The sequence below is a fragment of the Camelus ferus genome, chromosome 35 (assembly GCF_009834535.1).
Source record: "Camelus ferus isolate YT-003-E chromosome 35, BCGSAC_Cfer_1.0, whole genome shotgun sequence".
NCBI classification, from domain to species: domain Eukaryota; kingdom Metazoa; phylum Chordata; class Mammalia; order Artiodactyla; family Camelidae; genus Camelus; species Camelus ferus.
The window spans coordinates 21767060-21787628 of NC_045730.1; the positions used below are offsets into that span (position 1 = coordinate 21767060).

Sequence of the window (20569 nt, forward strand, 5' to 3'; positions counted from 1 at the left end):
TAAGGGTTTAAAGTAAATAAGAAGGGAGTAAATGTGCCCAAAATGTCCCTTTGTCACTTTTTGATGGCTTGACCAGCTCTATAAACCCATCCTGAGACAGTCCATGAAAGTCTTTCTTTTTTTTCCCCCCTGAGAACAGTGGAAAGTTGGCAAGAAGTAAAAATTTTCTATGAAAGAGGGAAGCGAACAAGTTGTAAATGATGTTAATATCTTCCAGATGGCACCGTTTTACTTGGGAACTGAATTTATTGTAATTAAAGGCATGTGAATTTTTCTATAAATACTGAACTTTGCAAGTTTGATGCTGGAAGACTCCATTACCTCCGAGCATAGTTGTTTTAAGGGGGAGGGGGTGTTCCTTTACTTCTATTTAAAATGTATCTTTGGATTTCATAATCGGAGTTAAATCATAGAGATATTTTCCCATGTGAAGGATTTTTTAATCTTCCATGCCAATAAATCTTAATTATAAAGTGAGATTCCTCATAAATGAGAATTCAAACTCCAAACATTTTCCATGAAAACGATATATATTTTGACCATCATTTTACACCACACGTCTTGCATGCTTTTATGTATTTATTTCAGCATTAAGCTATCAGTTTTCTGTCTCTAGACATATGTTTTGGACAATCTTGGAATTTCTGTTTTTGCTTCCATCAGGAGAGCATGGTTCATTCCAGAACCCCACTTTCCTTCCACTGCAAGTGAGGACCATTGATCAGCTCAGGGGTCCTAACCCAACAGCCAGTGGGACATGAGAACATTGAAATAGCCTCCAGCATCACTGGGGTTTCCCATGGCTGCCCTTCATCTTACCCTGGATCTCACTAGCCATCTCAGGAGATGGAAGGGGACCATCCTTCCTGCCTGGGTCTGTACTGCAGTTCCCGGGTGCCCTGTGTCCATCCAGAGTTAGGTCTGCATGGTGGGCAGAATCCCAAGATTACACACAATTTCTCACAGTTTCTCCATCACCCATTCATCTAGGTGCTGCCCTCCAGGGATTTTGCAGATTTAATTAAGTTGCCAGATTAGTGACCTCAAGAAAGGGAGGTTATCTTAGGTGACCTGGCCTAATCAGATGAACCCTTACAACAGACTCAGCTTTTCCTGGTTTTTTTTTTTTTTTTTGGCGATACTCGGGATTGAGCCAAGATCTCGTACATGCTAAGCAAACACTCTACCACTGAGCTATACCCTCCTCTTCCTGAAGAGTTTTGAAGCAGGAGAAGAATTCGAGGTGAGGGAGAGTCTCTGTTGCTGGCTGTGAAGCTGGAGGGGGACACATGACAAGGAGGGCGGGTGGCCACTGGGATCTGAGAGCCCTTGCCAGCTGGTAACCAGCAGGGAAATGGGGATGGCAGTCCTGCAGCTGCAGGAAACTGAGTTCTGCCACAGTGGTGCGAGCTGTGACAAGGACACAGGGATAAGATGAGGATGCAGCCCTGCCAACACTTAATTCCCATCTTGTGATACACTGAGCAGAGACCCCAGCCCCCTTGCCAGGCCAGACTTCTGACCTGCAGACCCCGAGCTGATAAATGTGTGCCACCCTTAGTCCCTATGTTTGGGGTGACTTGCTACGCAGCAGCAGGAAACTGTCTGCTACCTGCTGGACGTTTATTATCTGTTTCTCTCCTTCCAATGGTCTTGACCAGCCATGACCCCTGCCACCCTCGTACTCCCTCACACAGTCAGTGAAGATCCCTGTGAATTATTACCATTTAATATTTCTTTTTACTCCAGAACCACTTAATATTTCTTTTTACTCCAGTAAAAGCCTTTCCATGAAGATTTTCTTTCTTCACTTTTGTCATGCCTTATTTCCTGGGACTGTTCACCCTCATACGTATTATTGTGTTATCTAACCATTAATCATACCTTTTCCACAGCTGCAGTCAAATTATTGGTATTCATTCTGATGGGCCTGGAGCATTACAGAAGCTTAAAGATGGAAATTTTAACATGCGAGATTAGCTTTATGAGTTTTCCCGCACTCTGACTATTTGAGAACGGGTTACCTATGATATGTATAGAAATCCTTCTTACACTTTAATCAGAGGAGCCCCACGGGAAAGCCGTCAGGTGGACCATATGGCTTTGGAACTTCCTGGAGGAGAACGATTTGGAAGTCTGTGGACAAGCACATGAGTAACACCGTGTGGGCCTTTGAGGTGGACAGTGATGTCAAACAAAAGGCGGTGCTTGCAGTAATTGTTTGTCCCAAGAGAGGTGAGATGTTTGCTGGCCCGCTGACTGTCAGTGGAGCAGGCTGCTGGAGGGATGGTTTGGCTTAAGAAGATCCAGAGCTGCTTTGCAAAGCTGGCTGGTCTTTTAGCACCATGCCCCCCCAGTCCTGTCGGGGGGCCCAGCCGTCTGTCACGCCTGCACCCTGGGATCATGCTTGATTGAAGCTCGGTGGGCAGTGACCCCTCACAGCTGGAACTTGAGTTTGGGTGATAAGGTCAGTGAAGGAGCTTGCTGCTGGGCGGCGGGAATCCCACTGAAGTGCTAGCCTCCGGCTCCCGTGAGCAGAGTTACCAGCATCTCCCAGGTGGCCCGAATCCGCACGAACACACGGCAAGCAGGAAAGTGGTCTTGCTGTGGATCAGAAGTGAGTCTTGCGGAGTGTGTGGAAAGTATGACTAGAGTAGAGGAAAAAGTGAATTTGGGGAAGTGTTATAACAAATGAGAATGAGCCGCAGAGCAAAACTCATGTCTGCGGTCCTGCTCCTGGTCCACAGTGTGCACATAAGAAGAAAACATATATATGTATGTATGTATATAGGGAAAAAGTCTCTCTTTGGGAAAAGTATTTGGCATTATTTTAATGAAGGAAAAATTACTTTATACACCTAGAAGCAAACGTTAAAGGGGAATTATGACAATGTAATAAACAAAGCGGTATTCTGTTGATGGTGTAAACTTTAAAATTTTGTTCGGATTTGGAAGGACTTCCATAGACATTGGTATGTGACCACAGGAAGCCAGGTCACAGCCCAGCTTCTCTGTCCCTCTGAAAATGCAAAGGGCTTCTGTGCAGGGCCCCCAGCTTGGTCCCTGACCTGAATTTAGCCTTTGCCTGCTCTGTCCTGGGGGGCTGCACCCAGCTGGCTCCATCCCAGGGGCCGTGAGAGGGTCCTGCCCTCCCACCTGCCCATCTTGAGGATGTGGGCTCTGCCTCTGGAGCCACCTGTCTTGAGGCCTGAGATGCAGGCACCAGGAAGAGAACAAAATGACAGCCACCTGTCAGCACCACTCCTATTTCTGTGTCCAGGCTGGGCTTGGGTTCTAGCCATGTGGTCCCTGAGCATCAGCCTGAGAGGGAGGGACCAGGACAGCCCTGGGAGGAAGCCCAATCTGAGGCCACCATCAATGCCACTGAAACTGCCCAGTGATGTGACTCCCTGATGGCCAAGGGCCCTCTCTGTCTCTCTCTTTCCCTGACATGCACACAGGCACACACACCTTTGCACACACCAAGATGTTTGTTTCTATGGTGCTAAGCACCCATGGAGAAAAAAAATCAATGATGTATTAGTTGATGTGGCATTTTTCTAGCAACAGTGACCAGTTGAAAAGGTGAATTACATGTTGTTAATGACTAATTCTAAAATAATAAGTCATACCCATTTCCCACCTGCAAAAAAATATGTGTGAAAGGGAGTAACGAGCAAATATTGGGGTCAAAGCTGCCCCAAAGTAGGCAGTGCGGAAAGGTTACTAGTTATTTGTGCATGTGCCTTTCTCCGGTGCTTGGCCTCCTCTGGTCTCCCTTCTGGGATGGTGCCAGCTGACAACTGCCCTCCCAGGATCTTGGGAAAGATTCCGCTCAGTAATAATCTAGGAGTGTATTGTGACATGGAAATTACTGTGCAAAATGGCAAGTATCACTACCATAATTTCAGAAAGTATTATATCCAATCCGATTCATTTTGACTTCCTAGTACAAAGAGAAAATGTGTCACACAGAAACTCATTGATGCAGTTGTTTAAAAAAAAAAAAGATGAAGCCTTTGATTTATTTCCAAGTAAAACATCATAAAAGATAGTGTTCTCTGACCAGGAAATATAAAATTGTTAGCTGGGCAGAAAGGTATTGATCTGCTGCTTCATATATAGGTGGATAGTGCTTTTCAAAATAACTTGTATCTGATTACAAAGGAAAACTTGTCCATTGTACAAATTTTGAAAAATGCAGAAATAATAATAATAATACAGATACAACCTCACTACCCAGAGATAAACACTTGTTAATGTTTCCTTCCTGCTCCCATTGTATGAATAAAAACTGAGAATATCCTGTGTATAGAGTTTTATGTGCTGAGTTTTTGCTTATTTATCATAAGCTTTCTTCCTTTGTTATAAAAAATCCTTTGTGGAACATGCTTTTTAACGGCTGAATAATATTCCTCAACAATTTTCCCTTCTTGTTTTCTCCCTGTCTGCCTTCTTTCCTTCCCCCTTCCCCAATAATATAGAGCTTCTGGCAATATTTCTTTTTTGCATACACGTTTGATGTCTTTCCAGATTATGTCCTGTGAAGAGATTTCTGAAAATGCTTTTACCAAATAAGAGGCTATGCACCCTATGAGGCGTTTCATATATTTACTTGATGTGAACACCTCAAGTGAGCCGGCATGGTGACAGGGTGAATTGTGTGGAATCGCTCAGAAACACAGACGCAAACTCAAGGGCCCCTCCCAGATCCATCACTGTATATTTTTATATCCAAATCCGCTTTCTAATACTCTGAGAAAAAAAAAAAATCTGTTCTTTTCTGGGGAAGAGGGAGGGCAATTCCTGGATAGCAGCATGGTGATCGTTTGCAGCGTGTTCCATGGGGATAGCTATTCACGCCTGGTGAGGAATAAACCAAAGATCCAGAGAAACATATTTTTGCAGGTGAAAATTATGTTCACCAACATCATTTCGCACTCCAGTTTATGATGTCAGGTATTGAGTTTCTCCATTATTAATGTACGCATTCAGGCGGGGGTAGATCCTCTTGGAAGGAGATTAAAAAGACACCGTTACCTAAAATCCCCCTTCCTAATAACTGAAGAATGCCCAGAAGCTGTGAGGGGGTTGGCACGGTAGCTGCCCATACAGACGACACCCTGGGGGGGTAGTGTTTCCCCATTAACGGGCTTCACCATAGAGTCGGGGGTCACATGCACTCGCAGGAGAAAACCCGGCTTCAGTAAAGCGTGCTATTTGTCTACCCAGCAGTGCATACCTAGAAAGCCTCTGAAACCCTCTTTAGTGACTGAAGACATTTCTCATTTTCCCATCACTTTTCCCCTTCCTTGGCCCTTTTCCTAAAACCATAATTCAAACTTTCCAAAAGAAAAATAGTAATAATCTCTGAGTAATCCTTTCAAGAATTCTTAGAAGGAAATCTTTATCCTTTTATCGCTCTTATGGGAAACCTAACTCGTGATTAGTATTAGGACTCAGAATGTTTTCACCACCCACATCTGCCCAGCTGGGGTGAGGACTGGCGGAGGGTACGCAGGCAGGAAGGCCTGGGGCTTGAGAACTGTGCAGTTTAAAGCCAGGGACACTCAGGAGTAGAGCCACCCAGGGTCTCAGACTCGAAAACCGAAACCTTAGAAAAGTGTTTTTAATTGTCAGAAGGTTAGGTAGAGAGGTCATTGCATGATTCCCAGTAAACGCAGGCTGCTTTCCCATTATTGGTGCAGAAAGGGGACACTTGCAGGTGGAGGATTTAAGGAGAGCGCTGGGAAGGCCTGATGCTGAGGTCCCCGTGATGAAACGTGGGAGGTGAGGTCCAGAAGGGGCTTTCCTGTTCAGGTGGGTGTGCACTTTGGACCCAGACTTGGCCTCCTTCTCACCCAGAATATTCTTCTTCCAGAGCAGGACTCCAGAGGGACAGGCGGGTTAACCGTGTGACCCCCCTGCACCTTCCATGAGCTGGATTCCCGAGATGCCATCCCCAGGGCGCCTCCAGAGGCCGCAGCTGGAAGCTGTGGGTTCCGAATGAGATTCTGACAGGTGCTTCCCGATGCACCCGGGCAGGGCCCTGCTCCCAGCGCCCGGCATCCTGGCATCGCCAGGCCCCTGGTGCTTCCTGTCCTGGCAGCAGTAACGGAGCAGTGCGGCGGCTGGGGGATCGAAATTTGCAAACTCAGGATGCCGGGCGCAGGCCAGCGCTGGCTGGGCACGTTGCTGCAGTGACACGTTCAGTCTCCCAAGGAGGGATGCTGGCACCGCGGCCGCATTCCTGGCACCACGCTGCCGGCGAGGAGCTCACGGAGGAGAGGAGCTGCTCTCAGCCCCAGGGGGAGACACAAGCTGCTTTCCCAACTTCCCTGGCAGAATCCCCCTTCACAATCTGTACGCCTACACCCCCCTGAATATTTACACGAACTGCGATGTGTGATACATCTGGGGGCCCTGGGGGGCGGTACCACAAAGAGAAATGCTCAAGTGATGGCCGAATCCCAGTCTAGAGGTGAATCCACTATACCCCAGAATAAGCCCATCTCCCAAAGCTGGCACTTAAGAGGCAACCACTTACCTCTTAGTAGGGGGAGGTTCCAGCCTCTATGCCCCTGTTAAAAATAGCTTTTACTGTTGCCCAGGGGAGAGCCTTGTGATTACTATTAGAAGATCACGTGAATTAAAATACTGTCTTCCTTCCCCGTTACAACTCACTGGGACTCTCTTAGCTGAGTTCTCTCGTACCTGGGAGAAAGGGCTCCCCGCAGAAGTGCCCTTAGTTCTGCAGAATGCCTGACCCACCTCTCTTATTTGTGTCTGGAAGGCAAAATGCGCTCGGACTGTGCCACTTAGTATTCAGACCATGTCGAGATTCAAGCAAAAAGCCTATCCAGCACAAGTCGCCCGGCCAAAGCCAGTCAGCAGTTCACATCACAGTTAAATTACAGGCAAGCGCGGGGCCAACCATGCAGACCTGTCTAGTCAATGAAGCACCAGAGATAAAAGGAATTGCTGCATAGATGCCAACTGGTGCAGCTTGAGTGGGAGGGAGATTGAGGTCCTTTCCAGCAGCCCTCGGTTGGCTGTGAGAGGCCACAGAGGATTTTGAGCAGAAGCTGTCTTCATCCTCCTCCTCCTCGTCCTCTGCTTTTCCTTCTCCTCCTCCTTTGTCTTGTCTTAGCATGCAGAGCGTCTCCCAGTGTATACAGAAGCAAACAATTCCTCTGTGCAGCCCCATAGTTTTGCCAACGGACCACGATTCTCGCCAGCCAGTGGTTACTACTGGATGTAGCAGAGGAAATGCAGTTAATACAATAATTCACAGATGCGAATGCTCTATTCCATCAACGTCAGCTTTATTTTCTTCCTGATGTACACAAAGCTGGCACACAATGCTCACTGATGAGGTCATGTCATTTCTAATTTAGAGAGCCTTAAGCCGTCCACTCCAACCAGTGATAGCATCTTAGCAGTTGTCTCGTGAGACTTTACGTAAACAGAAGGAATGCGTCCTGGACTGTTTGAAAAGGATTGCGAAGGATGACATTTGTCCTCACGAAGATTTCTCGCCCTTTGATCTCTCTCAAATGGCCGGATACAGTTTATGTTCCTGCCGTATTTTAGCCATTCCTGAAATTAATATATCCCAGGACTTTGGAACCAAGTGAGACACAGAAATAAAGATTTGAGATGAATGGATTGTAATGTTTTCATATCAATTCTAGAAGGAACAAGGAAGACAAATCAGATTATCTGGCTTTGAGGTGACTCGGCAAATAAAAAGAGAAGAAAGAGCGAGACACTAAGAGACATATAATGCCAAGCAAGCAAAAATCTTCCTGTTTTCCTGGGGGATGTTAGTTTATTGGAGATGGTTTCGCACCTTTTAGAGATGAAGGCTCGGGCACATGTATTAACCCCGTGCCATCTTTAGGGTAATGTTTTATTGCCACTTCTTTCATCATTTGTCTCCTTAATATATTACTATTAAGTCTGAATTTTTAAAAATCATTATCATTTTGATGATTTCGAGTGTGTCATGTTTCCTTTTGAGGCAACAGTGTTCCTTTAAAGATTCAGGCTCCTGAGTATAGACAAAGTCCCTTTCAATTTTTAAATATACTTTTTCTTTGCAGAAAGTCTGTTCTGCAGGTCAAGGGTAGTTTGAGGGGAAGATGGTCTGTGTTTTGACCACAATGGATACTGAGCGAGTTTTTTTTTTTTTTTTTTTTCCTAAGAAGCCTGGAGTTTGGTAGAATCAAGTTAAAAAGTAAAGAATCTGTTTATTATTCTGTGGCCATATGTTTAGAGGGTCGCTTACAGAAATCAAAGTATTATTCATGGAGTGCTCCAGCCAAGGAGACATTTTGAATTCATAAAAGAACTTCACAGTTTGAAAAGAATGCACAGCCTTATGTACTGACACCCCCCCCCCAGACAAAGGAACACAGTTTAATAATAAGGAATTGTGCTCATGAGATTTTCCTTTTTCTTGTTAATTGGTTACTTTAACTGACATTGTCTGCCAGTATAATGGACACCATTATTAATAGCTCTGTGTTGCCAGATGATGTATACAGACATGATGCAGTCCATTTTAATTATTTCATTTTGCCAGACTTCTTTCCTCTCCGTGTAATCCCGCGGTGAATGCAGACAGTGCTTTTTCTCCTGGCAGACAGTGGTGGACAATACCGCCTTCTAAACTGCTGAAATTAAAGGGGCGTTTCTCACTAACCTGACGTTCCCTTCCTCCTCTGTGTCTCAGGTATGACTACGTGGAGGTCATCGACGGAGAAAATGAAAATGGGCGTTTATGGGGAAAGTTCTGTGGAAAGATTGCCCCTTCGCCTGTCGTGTCTTCAGGGCCGTTTCTCTTCATCAAATTTGTCTCTGACTATGAGACCCACGGTGCGGGATTTTCCATACGTTATGAGATTTTCAAGAGAGGTGAGTAACTTACAGTAGAACAAGCATGACCAAGTGCTCATTAACGTCGCTTGGTCTCATGAAAGACGAAGTGGAAAGAAAGACGAGGAGGGATGTTTTGATCCTTTGGTAAAAAGCCATATATTCCCGTTAAAAATGTTGTTGGAAAATACTTTAAACAAAGAAAAATTACCCAATGTATGGAGGAAATACGTTTAAAAAACTTCTTAAATGTATTCTGAGAATCAAAATCCCATCATTCTACTGTGCTGACCCTTGTTTGTAAGGTATATACCCCATAAAACTCGTTATGGGCACTTCTTCTTATCTTTCTTCTTCAAAAATTAGTTTGATCTACTCTTTTTTTGAACATTTTTTTTGAAGTATTGTCAGTTGACAATGCTGTCAATGTCTAGTGGAGAGCATCATGTTTCAGGCACACACACACATACATATATTCCTTTTCACATTCTTTTTCGTTATAGGTCACTCCAAGATATTGACTATAGTTTCCTGTGCTATACAGAAGAAACTTGTTGTTTATCTATTTTATATATAGTAGTTAGTGATCTGCTTTTAAAGTTTGATTTCTTTTGTTAAAAATGCATGAGTCCCACTTACCTTAAAGTCATGTACACCTTGTTCCCTTTACTTTATTGCAAAATTCAAAACGGATAGTTCCCGGGAAGAGCAAAGCCATTCCCTGGCCTGACTTACAGAGTTTCTAAAGCTACTGAAGGAAGAAGAGGCTTTCTGTTAATGGAAGGATGGTTGGGAAGAGAACTTCTTGGAAGAAACAAAGCAGTCATGCTTTCAATGGCATTCCCTTTAGGAATTATCAGTTGCCCCTCCAAAATAATCATTTACTAATCTTCTGTTATGATGGTATGTATTGGGATGGGGTGGAATCTGAGATCACAGAGTGTCCCCGCTTTGAGGAATTAAACACACATTTCAGTCAGTTGATAAACAACATGTCTTTATCTGGATGTCACGGTTTTTCACAACAGCCTGTAGATTCCTGCTACGTGTTGAAATCAATCTTCTCTCTTACATTGACATTAATGTGGGGGAGACCTTCCAAGGACAGAGGCTCAAGATTTGAACATATTGTCCTGGAATGTAGGAGAAAGAGCTTTATTTAATAGAAAAAAAATCCAGCCACACCAAATGCAAAACCCTCAGGTCTCCTGGGTCAGTGGTAACCCAGAATAGCAAAAAGAACTTTAAGCATTTCTGGGAACATTTGGCACAACTTCTTTAAATTTCAAAACAATATGGTACAGCCTCATATAAATATGGAGAGAAGCAGAGAGCTTTCTTTGGAAATTCATCTGAGCACATGCTTAGGGAACCTCTGGTAAAGACAGCAGCAGACGTATGATCACAGTTACATCTGTATGCATTTCCTTGTGTTGAAAGCTGTTTGACTTACAGGAATCATATTGCACACGTGGGTGTATGTACACACACACGCATGCACACTTGTTCACTTTCCTGCACATGACAGCATCAAAGAAAGAAGGTGTCGGGAAGGGAGGCAAGGGTTGCCTTTGGTTCTCAGTGTCTCTTAAAGATCTGAAGATGGTTGACGGAGAATGAGGGCGAGAGCGTTCCCTAAGTTCTTAAGAAGACATCAGCTCCCTTCCAGGCGGACTCGGCCCCCAACACTTCTGTTAGTCTCCAATATAACGTCGTTTCCCTGTCCCGCTCTCCAGCGCCAGCCTTGAGGCTTGAAGCCTTATTTTCTTCTTTCTCTTCTTGCCTTCCTATGTCCATTGTGGCTCCTAGTTCTTCTGGATTTTCATCCAAAGGTCTCAAAGAGTCATGGCTTCAAACATTTTGAATCTCTGTGTTGTACTCCTGAGCCTAATACAATCTTGTAAATCAACTAGACCTCAATTAAAAAGAAGAGAGGGAATCACAGCTTCCTTTCCACATCCTCTGCCATTGACCATATAGGTGGTTCTTGCCCTGTTCACTTATCCTGCACACAGCATCTCAGACAGTCATCATCAAACCTTCACCTCCCGGAACCTGGCTCTAAGATTGTTCTTCTTAATTAAGGAGCTTTTTATTTTCCTGCACTCGTACCCAGCTTGTCCCCTCTACACACACACAAATATACATGTATTCATACTGTATGTATACACACACACACACACAAAACTATGGTTCATTAATCAGTTTGTTTTTCCTGAATACTTCAAAATTTCTCCATGTGTGCATGTTTCCTGACTAAATCACTACCATCTAAAACAACGGAAGCCCCTTTCTTTCTCCCTCACCGCACACACCGTGGTCCTTGTCGATACTCCGTAGGAGGCCCTTACCTGGTAGAGTGCCTTATGCACCCATAGGCAAGTTCATGGGCTCTCCTTCCTCCAAAGCCACTTAATGATATCATAGCATCTCTGTTCTTTTGAAAACATAGCACTTCTTCCGGGATGCAGCAACTTCAAGTTTCCTCAAAACATGCAAATTTGACTAATCATAGTTGTACCGACACGTTCTTCTTTTCCCTGCTGACCTTGATATTTCCTGGCAGGAGATTACAGTTCTAAGGGAGAGTTGGACCATGGCTGCTTCCCAAGGGCTGCATTTCTAGAGGACCCACCTTTGCTTGACAGCGGTAGCCAGTACCCCCCTCCCCATGCCTCCTGGAGCCCACCTCCAACTCTTCCCTGTCCTTCTCGGCCTGGATAACCCAGGCCCAGATGCTGGAAAAAGCCATAGCCGGTTCCCATGGGTCTCAGCGAGGGAAAGGGATGGTATTTATTGAGAGCAGGATTGGTCGCTTCATATGTTATTTGATTAAGAGTCTGTATATTTAATAATAATTCCAGAGAGAGTATCTTAGCTCTTAACATTATCCTTGTGGTCCTTAACCTTGTGGTCCTTAACCTTATGGTCCTTAACCTTACGGTCCATCCTTATGTTCCTTAACCTTATGGTCCATCCTTATGGCCTATCCTTGTTGTCCTTAACCTTATGGCCTATCCTTGTGGTCCTTAACCTTGTGGTCCTTAACCTTATGGTCCATCCTTATGGTCCTTAACCTTACGGTCCATCCTTGTGGTCCTTAACCTTATGGTCCATCCTTGTGGTCCTTAACCTTATGGTCCATCCTTGTGGTCCTTAACCTTATGGTCCATCCTTATGGTCCTTAACCTTATGGTCCATCCTTATGGTCCTTAACCTTATGGCCTATCCTTGTGGTCCTTAACCTTATGGTCCATCCTTATGGTCCTTAACAAGGAAAGGGATGCCTAACAAGGAAAGGGATGCCTAACAAGGAAAGGGCACTCTCAGTCTCACAAATAACACCAAAAGTGTGGTGTCGCTTGTCCAAGGCTATGTGTGCACTCCTCACCAACAGTTCTCTTGCTCCTGGGCACAGAGAGCTGCTCACCCATCACACCTGTTCATGTGGTGTGCTCAAGCCAGGATCCTTCATCACAGCCCCTGCCAGGGTCCTTTGTAGGGAAGTGCTTACCTCATTGTGGCAAACTTACACAGTGAATAAGAACCCAAGTAAAACAAACTTTGATGTGTAATGGAAGAGGTTGGAAGTTATAGAAGCTTTGAGTTTGAGAGGGTTATTTTTTTTCAAACCCTAAAGCCCCCCTCCCACTTGTGATGCACAGAACCTGAGGACCAGGAAGGTAAAGAGCCCACTGAGGCTACAGAGCAGGCCACAGCCAAAGGCCGGACTAGGACCCAGACGTCCTGGTGCTCCGTCCGGCTCTCCTCCACCACCCCCTGGGGTCTCCCTGGCCTTTGTCAAAATACCTTGGAAACCTGGGCCAGCTTCCAAAGGCATCTGGCATGACACAGGTGAATGCTGAAAGCAGTGGAATTTAGTTGATTTTGAAAGTAGGTCCTTAATTCCTGCCTTTTTTGTTTCTCTCATTAAATCTTAACCTCACCTGGATAATTTTATCCTCTTAGGAAGGAGAAAGTATTGGGACCCACATTCACTCTGCTGCTCGCTCTGCCAGCCAAAGCCCTGGGGAGGAGGTTGGAGGTCACCAGGGTGACCATTCTTACATCTTAGAAATAAAATTCTAAAGGGTTCCCAATCATAGACACCTAGAGAGACAGACGGATATGACTTTGTGAATTACTGACTTAACTTGGCTTAGTCACTGTCATCTCAGAAGCCACCAAATAGCTTAGAAACATGTTACAAATCACATGGCACGTTGCATACTCTCTACCTGAAATTAACATGGCAGAACGCCACCTGTGAATAACTTCTTAACCAGAATCGAGTAGGTGAGCATTGCAGGCCACCGTGGTGAAGGGTGAGCCACGTGGTAGAGGCTTTGGGAGGTATTTTCTTCAGGTCAGACCTCTACAGACCAGGTTTCTCCTGCCGTCCACTAAGCGGTGTTTTCCTGCCTCTCCAGTGCCACGACTGTCTAAGCCGTGCATGGGGAGAAAGTGATTGATTTGTTTTCTCAGTAGGCTGCCAGGGGCCCCCAGGTGGGGATTCAGCTTTCAGCCCTCACCGCAAAAATAGAGACCCGCTCGTTAGATTTAATGTGTTTGGTGTCTAATATGCCACCTTTAGCGCTTGCCCCTTGGAAACAATATTTAGTTGAGAGCAACCTCAACGAGCCTCTGTATTTAGAGCTGAATCCTTATGGGCGGGGTGCTCATCAGTAAGACAGCGGGCCAGGAAAAGAACTGCCGAGCTGAACATCCCCAGGTTGGATCCTGGGATTCCAAAGGGATAAATCTGGGAGTCTGAGATTTGCAGATGTTAATCGCTATGCATAAAAATAGATTAAAAAAACAAATTTCTTCTGAAGAGTGCAGGAACTGTATTCAGTATCTTGTAATAACCTTTCATGAAAAAGAATATGAAGATGAATGTATGTATATATATGCATGACTGGGACAAGACGCTGGACACCAGAAATTGACACATTGTAACTGATGATACTTCAATTTAAAAAAAAAAAAAAAAAAGAGGTCAAATCATGTCTGGTTTGCAGAGAGCCGTGGGAGCCAGTGCTTTGACAGTCATGGCCACAGCGGTGGTGATAAGGTCTGGATCTTCTGTATTCACGTCCCCGTCCATGTAGATGGCAGTTTTCAGTAGTGCAGTGAACACCGCCCCCTTCTGCATTAATTCCATGACTGGAAATTGTGGTCACTCACAGAGTCATCAGGTCGACTTGCAATCTATATATGCATGTGCTGGACCAATTTAAATTACAAATCACCATAATTTGTAGTCTTGATAACACCGAGCAGTCACTTAAATTACACATTATAAATATATACATCACACACACTCACATACATTGACAGATAAGTTTAGAGTGGCCGGCTGTACTGTACCTGCTACTTCGGGGAGGGTTAGGATGTCAACATTGGTATCAGGTGACTTCTGGCAAGAGGACCTGTGACCCCAGTTTATCATGCCCCCACTAACCGCCCTGCTTTACTGGCACACCTGTGTCAACACCATTCCGAATGAGTCACCCACCCCGGGTACACTGCCTTTCACATTGAGTTTGTCAAAGAGGCAGAGGTCACATCTGGCAGAGTTACTGAGCCACTGGGGTAGGAATCTGAAACCCAAACTCCCTCCACTGAATTCTCTCCCTTGCCTTTGTAAATGTTCAATTTCACCAATAAAGGGCTGTCAGCCTCAAGATTTAAAGATTTAAGCTGGAAGGGGCTATAATTATTTCTCTAGGGCTCTGTCGAGATTTCTGTAGCTCACTCATTCATTGCTCCCACCTGGTTTTGAATTTGTCATTTCTTTCCCCTCTGCAGCAGCAGAAGTTTTTAAATTGCTCCCCACAAATGGGAAACGAAGGTGAACACAATAAATCTGAACTTGATTTTCCATACCTGTCATCACCTGAGAAAGGCCGAGTAAAGAGTGATTGGGACAGTGATTGTAATAGGGCTTTTATTAGAAAGATAAGCTGTCTTCTTTGCCCGGTTGTCTCTTGGTAAGGCCGTGTAAGTGGAATCTTCACTTTGCTCCTTTTTTCTTTTGCTCATAGGTCCTGAATGTTCCCAGAACTACACAGCGCCCAGTGGGGTGATAAAGTCTCCTGGCTTCCCTGAAAAATATCCCAACAGCCTTGAATGCACCTATATCATCTTTGCACCCAAGATGTCGGAGATTATCCTGGAATTTGAAAGCTTTGACCTGGAGCCTGACTCGAACCCTCCCGGGGGGATGATCTGTCGCTACGACCGACTAGAAATCTGGGATGGGTTCCCCAATGGTGAGAACGGCAGGGAGCCTCCCCCAGAGGGAGGGGCCTGGGGGAGGGCGCTGGGAGCCTTTCATGGGCGTCGTGATGCATGCATCCCTTTTAAAAAAGAAGCTCAAAAGGAGGAGCAAAACAAAGCAAAACAGTGACTTTCTTTCTGCAGAGCAGCGATGAAATATTTGAGCCCAGAAAGACTCTTAATTTTCTAGTCTAATTCCTTCATTTCATAGATAAGGAAACGAGAGTCCATAGAAGACTATGCAAGGCCTCAAAACTATTTTTGTGACAAAACTGGGACCAAACCATGGTCTTCCTGACTAGAGAGCTTGGCTCATTTCATTGACGGCCTGCTGGTCATTGATCCATAGGCTCATCAGACAATGAGCTCTTCAGACGTCCATTAAATCAAACCTTCATTTCATGAACGTGGAGACTAAGGAGCAGAGAGGTTAAGGACCTGCCAAATTTGTAATGGTGAAATCTGCACCTATTATGCTACCAAAACATTTAGAAATTTAGGAAAGGAATAAGAGCGTTTGGATGGTCCTAATTTAGATGGCTTCCTCCTCTGCGCACAAGGGAATTTTTATCTTTATCGATTGGAATTGCCTCAATACATCCACGGTACATACATTGTTCCTATCAACTAAATTCATCGTCCACTCAAAAGCTGCATTTGTTGAGTGCCTACTGTGTACCAGACAGTGTTTGGCAAACAAAGCAAAGATGGCTGCCCTGTGGAGTTTAGGTTCTACTGGGGGGTGGGGGTGAGGTAATAAACAGTGTACATGGTGGGAGGGTATAACTCAGTGGTAGAGCGTGTGCTTGGCATGCACGAGGTCCTGAATTCAATCCCCAGCACCTCCATTTAAAAAAAAAAAGGGAGGGGGAAATACTTTAAAAAAAACAGTGTACACTACAAATGATTTCTGTACATAGGAAGTTCGAAGGGGAAAAGTGCTGTAAACAAACCAAAAAAAAAAAACATGAAAGGAAGAAAGAGTGGACTAGAGTAAAGGCTTGAGAAGAGCTGGGGTTGGGGGAGGAGAGGGGTGGGGGCTATAAATAGGGCAGGCAGGTCAGATCTCGCTGGAGAAGTGACGTTTGAACAAAGATGTGAAGGAGGCGGGGGAGGGAGCCACGTGGCCAGTTCAGTAGAAGTTTTCCATTGTAATCCTTGTGGATTCGAAGGTGAAGAGCAAAAATACACACCGACTCTGAGCCGAAGGAGATAATATCAAATAATTTCTTGCATCTGCGTTGTTGTCTTGCGTTTCGTCTGGTTTAGTGTGGCGATTTCTCTGGAGAACACACTGTACACAGATCAGCAGGGGCAGCTTGGACTTTCTTCCGAATCGTGCAGTTGGGGATGTAGAACTGTCTAGAAAACAGAGGTCATTGTCAAGATGGAGGAAAGGTTGTTTAAGTCAGTCATAAAGGAAGAGCTAGTCTAAAGTGAAAGAGATTGCTTTTCTCTTTGAAATGACATGAACACGGTCAGCGTAGCTCAGTTTGGATACGCTCCCCAGCAGCAAACAGCACTGGAGGAAACCGGGGTGGAGAGAAAGCGTTGTTGTCACTGGAGCAAATTGAATGAGTTCTCATTATTTTAGCCTCTGCTTTGCTTTTTTTTTTTTACCCGTGTAAATAGCGTTATGATGATCTTATCGAAACTCCTTCATTAAGTAATGAGATTTGCCCAAACAGAGCACTGATTGATTTCCAAGTACTCAATCCGATAATTAGGGAAACAATATTATAATAGTATTGTAATAATAGTTGGAACATTTAATAATGGGTTTATTTGTGCCCAACCCACACTTACAGCCTCCCTCTCTAGAACTTACATTTAAACTGACATCTGAAAAGAAGGTCCAGTCAACCAACTTATGGAGAAAGGAGCACATTGTCATTAGTGTCAAGGGTTTTCCAAAGTAGTAATTTTCTGGTTCTAGAAAATCACTGAGTTGAAACAAGGAACAAGTAACAATAGAATTTGTCATCTCCGCAATTCACCCATGTTTTAATCTATGGTGTGTTTGACTTATTCCCAGAGAAGACTGGCTTTGGAATATGAAAAATGTGATCATATGTTTGTTAGTATTTATGTGGCCTCGTCCAGCCCACATGAGCATAACAGCTCACTCTTTTTTAGACAAAAGACAAGACCACATCCTTGTGGGGCTTTTTAATCAGTGGCACCAGAAACATTTGTGCCCCGGTGGTTCAACACATACAGTTCCTTGCCAGCAAAATCGCTTCCCGTCTTTGACAGCCTTTCCAAAAACAACAACTAGAAGGCACTGAAGGCTTTTAACCATCAAGTGACTTTATGTTACATTTTATCGTAAGCACTGAATTCGACGACCAAGTAATTGAAAGCAACCCATTAATTCAGATCGACTTTGAAGCAAAGCAGTTGACTCCAGGACGCAGATCCGAGGCATGTGCGTGGCAAGCCCCACGTCTCCCTCCGTCCCTGTCTCTGAAGCTCTGGAGTCACAAGGAGCAGCTCTGGAGTCATCAGTGGACGTTCACATGTGGTTTGAGGGCCGCACGCTGCCCTGGTCAGCGCCAAGGATGCTTGTACTGAACTGTGGAGCCAAATGTGCACACCCAGCTCCCCCAACGTGGGTGCGGAGGGAGCTAGCCCTCCGTCCAGGCTGGGGAAAGCCCTGGAACCGTGGACTGGAACCCACACTCCAAAGATTATCAACAATTCTAGGAATAAGCTTCATAAACATGGGATTGAGTTCTGTTTGGTTTTTATTTACTTTTTATGAACATTAACCTTCTAAAATATACATAGAAAACATAAATGATATAAATATAAAATATAAACATTCCAAAACATAGATGACATAATGAGCAAATTTTTTTTTTTCTGGGGAAAAGTTGCAACATCCAGATATTCTCCGCCAAAAGGTTTCTTACTGTAAGAAAAGTATACCTGGCCAGTCTTGTAACATTTTGAAGTGTCTCCTTTTTTGTTTATTTGTTCAAAATACCTTGTTTTGAAAGTACCTCTTTATAGTCGATTATTGCCCCTTTTTTTCTTTTTCACCTAAAAAGATGGCAGAAAACAAAACTGTCTGATTCTGAGGGCAGGTTAGAATTAACGGAAGGATTAGTGGGAAGATAAATGGGGTGAGCACTTCCCATTGCAGATGTATCTTCCAAACAGCACGAATACTGTGTCACCTCCACCCTCGAGAATATATGAAGATCACAGTCCTGCTCTCTCCCAGGAGAGAGCTGAGTACGCGCTACCGGCTTCAACTCTTCAGTCCTCCCAGTTTGGAATTACACTTCTGCTTTTGTGACATTGCATTCCTCTCTTTGGCCTTGGGCTCCCCGGTCATGGAAGTAGGGACCCCAGGAGTCGTGACCGTGCCCATCCACAGGCGAGCGCACATACGAGCCAGACCAGGGGACTCCCTCCACGCAGGCTCAGACCAGCACTGCATCAGCGCAGTCGTCCAGGGAAATTCAATACCTCTTTGTATGACAGTCGAAGAAGCCTTTCACTCTCCTATCTTGAGGGCTCCCAGAGAGAGTCGCACGCTGCTGTCCGGGGGCGATGTGCGAAAGGACAGAAGGCAGATTTACCCAGCCTGTCTCCAGCATTATAAACCAGTGAGTCATGCAGACTCTAAATTATGAGTCTGCACCAGACAAGTTCTCTTCTGTTTCCTCTTTCAAAGAGACTCCCCTCTCGGCCTCCCCAGAGGAATTGGCGATGGTGGGCAGAGCGGGGCCGGCCCGGAGCTCGGGGGGGTGACGGCAGCTTGCCTTGTGTGCTTGTATTCTTGGTAAGGTCAGTGGCTTGGCGATCAGAGAACGACCCCGAGGATGAAGGCTGTAAAAGTTTGCCCACAAACGAGAGACAAAGATAGTTAAGAAAGGACAATGATGGAATTTAAATGCAGGAAAGAACCAGGGAGAATGAAGAGACTAAGCCTCCCACTGAGAGTGCAGACCACAAGCGGGTTCTCTCTGGGGAGAGGAGAGGCCTGAGCTGCTGGTTCACAAGGTATTTTCACGCACATGTTAAGGGCGACTGCGCTCCACTCCATCGGGAAGGAAGAAAGTGTGGAATTGGTGGTGGGGCCATATTCAGAATGAAGAAGGCCTGGGGCCAGGATTGAAACTGAAGAGAAACGGAGAGCAGGAGAATTTCATCTGAAATGCTTTTTTCTGCCAGCTGGGAAGCCTACCATCATGACATTTCTCCTCCGTTCTGCAGAGCCGCCACCCACAGCCACGTGGCACCTTGTGGATCATTTGTACCCGTCCCCTCAACAGGAAGCTTCCTTGTTCTCCTCATAATAAAACCGGTGGGCGACTCACACAAATGTGTGGGTGCTGGAGAGGAAGGGAGGATGGAGAGAGAAATCTAAATTCAGTCACATCCAATCCTTCGAGTGCCTGGAGAAGTTATCAGATATTCACAGCTGCCATTTTGGACTAACTCAAATAGTAAACCACTTTGGTTTAGTTTCTTTAAAAAAAAAAAAAAAAAAAAAAGGAGAATCAGCCAAGAACTGAAAGCCTGTTAGCCCAGGATCTGAGTGCTCTAAAAGGCAGGGTGCTCAGATAGCCGCCTGCCAGGAGCCCCAGCTGGCAGGTGGGGTCCTGGGGAGACCAGCTCTCCTGGGGTTCGCTCTCTCAGTCACACCGGAAGCTTCTCCCAGCCCTCTTAGCTGCCTTCTGCATCCAAGGGGCACACACAGGCCTTGGAACACCACATCCCTGCGGAAAGCCCATCCCTCCAGAGAAAGGTCCACGCACTGTGCCTCCTTGAACAAAGCAATCACTCTTAGTTGGAATGCACAGAACCGTGGATTTCTGGGAAGGGAAAATGGCCCAAACCAGGTTGTTCTTCTAAGCCCAAACCATCTGCCATGTTTTTACCATATGTGCAATGAAAAAAATCTAGAGAAAAGGGTTTGGGTTTTGGGGTGGTTTTTTGTTTGTTTGTTTGTTTGTCTGCTTTTTGTCTTGCTGCTGCTGCAGACAGGGGATGGAGAGATTCTCCAAGCACAGGGGGCTTCTGCACCGTGTCCGAGACAGCTGGCAGTTGGCCCCTGGACACAGGAGTGATGCAGTCCTCTCTCTTGGGTTTGGGAGAGAAGACCCTGGGCCAGAAGTGAGAAAGCTGCATTTTCTTCTGTTTTGCTTACAATCTGCCATTATGCACACATCGTCCGTGTCTATAGTTTCTAAAATTCTTTAACTGTTAGTTATTGACTCATCTGCAGGGAACGCCCTTAGTGGGACAGGATCCTATAAGATTGTCTGAGACTGTGATGTTGATCACAGCCAGGCTCCAGGACTGAAAGATGGAAAGAGGAAGGAAGTGGGGGTTACCCAGGGCTAGGTCTGATCTTGGTACTGCCCTGGTGCCAGGACTAGTTTCTGGAACA

The 20569-nt window shown here is 45.2% G+C and overlaps 1 protein-coding gene across 4 annotated transcripts in view; it reads left to right on the forward strand.

The window, feature by feature from the left end:
* NRP1 (neuropilin 1) overlaps window positions 1-20569 on the forward strand; it is a 136423-nt gene that overhangs the window by 43215 nt on the left and 72639 nt on the right. For all 4 annotated transcript variants that reach the window (XM_032473812.1, XM_032473814.1, XM_032473813.1 and 1 more), the window contains exons 3-4: window positions 8738-8919; window positions 14928-15155. In XM_032473812.1, coding sequence (XP_032329703.1) covers window positions 8738-8919; window positions 14928-15155 — 410 coding nt within the window. The remainder of the gene's footprint in view (window positions 1-8737; window positions 8920-14927; window positions 15156-20569) is intronic.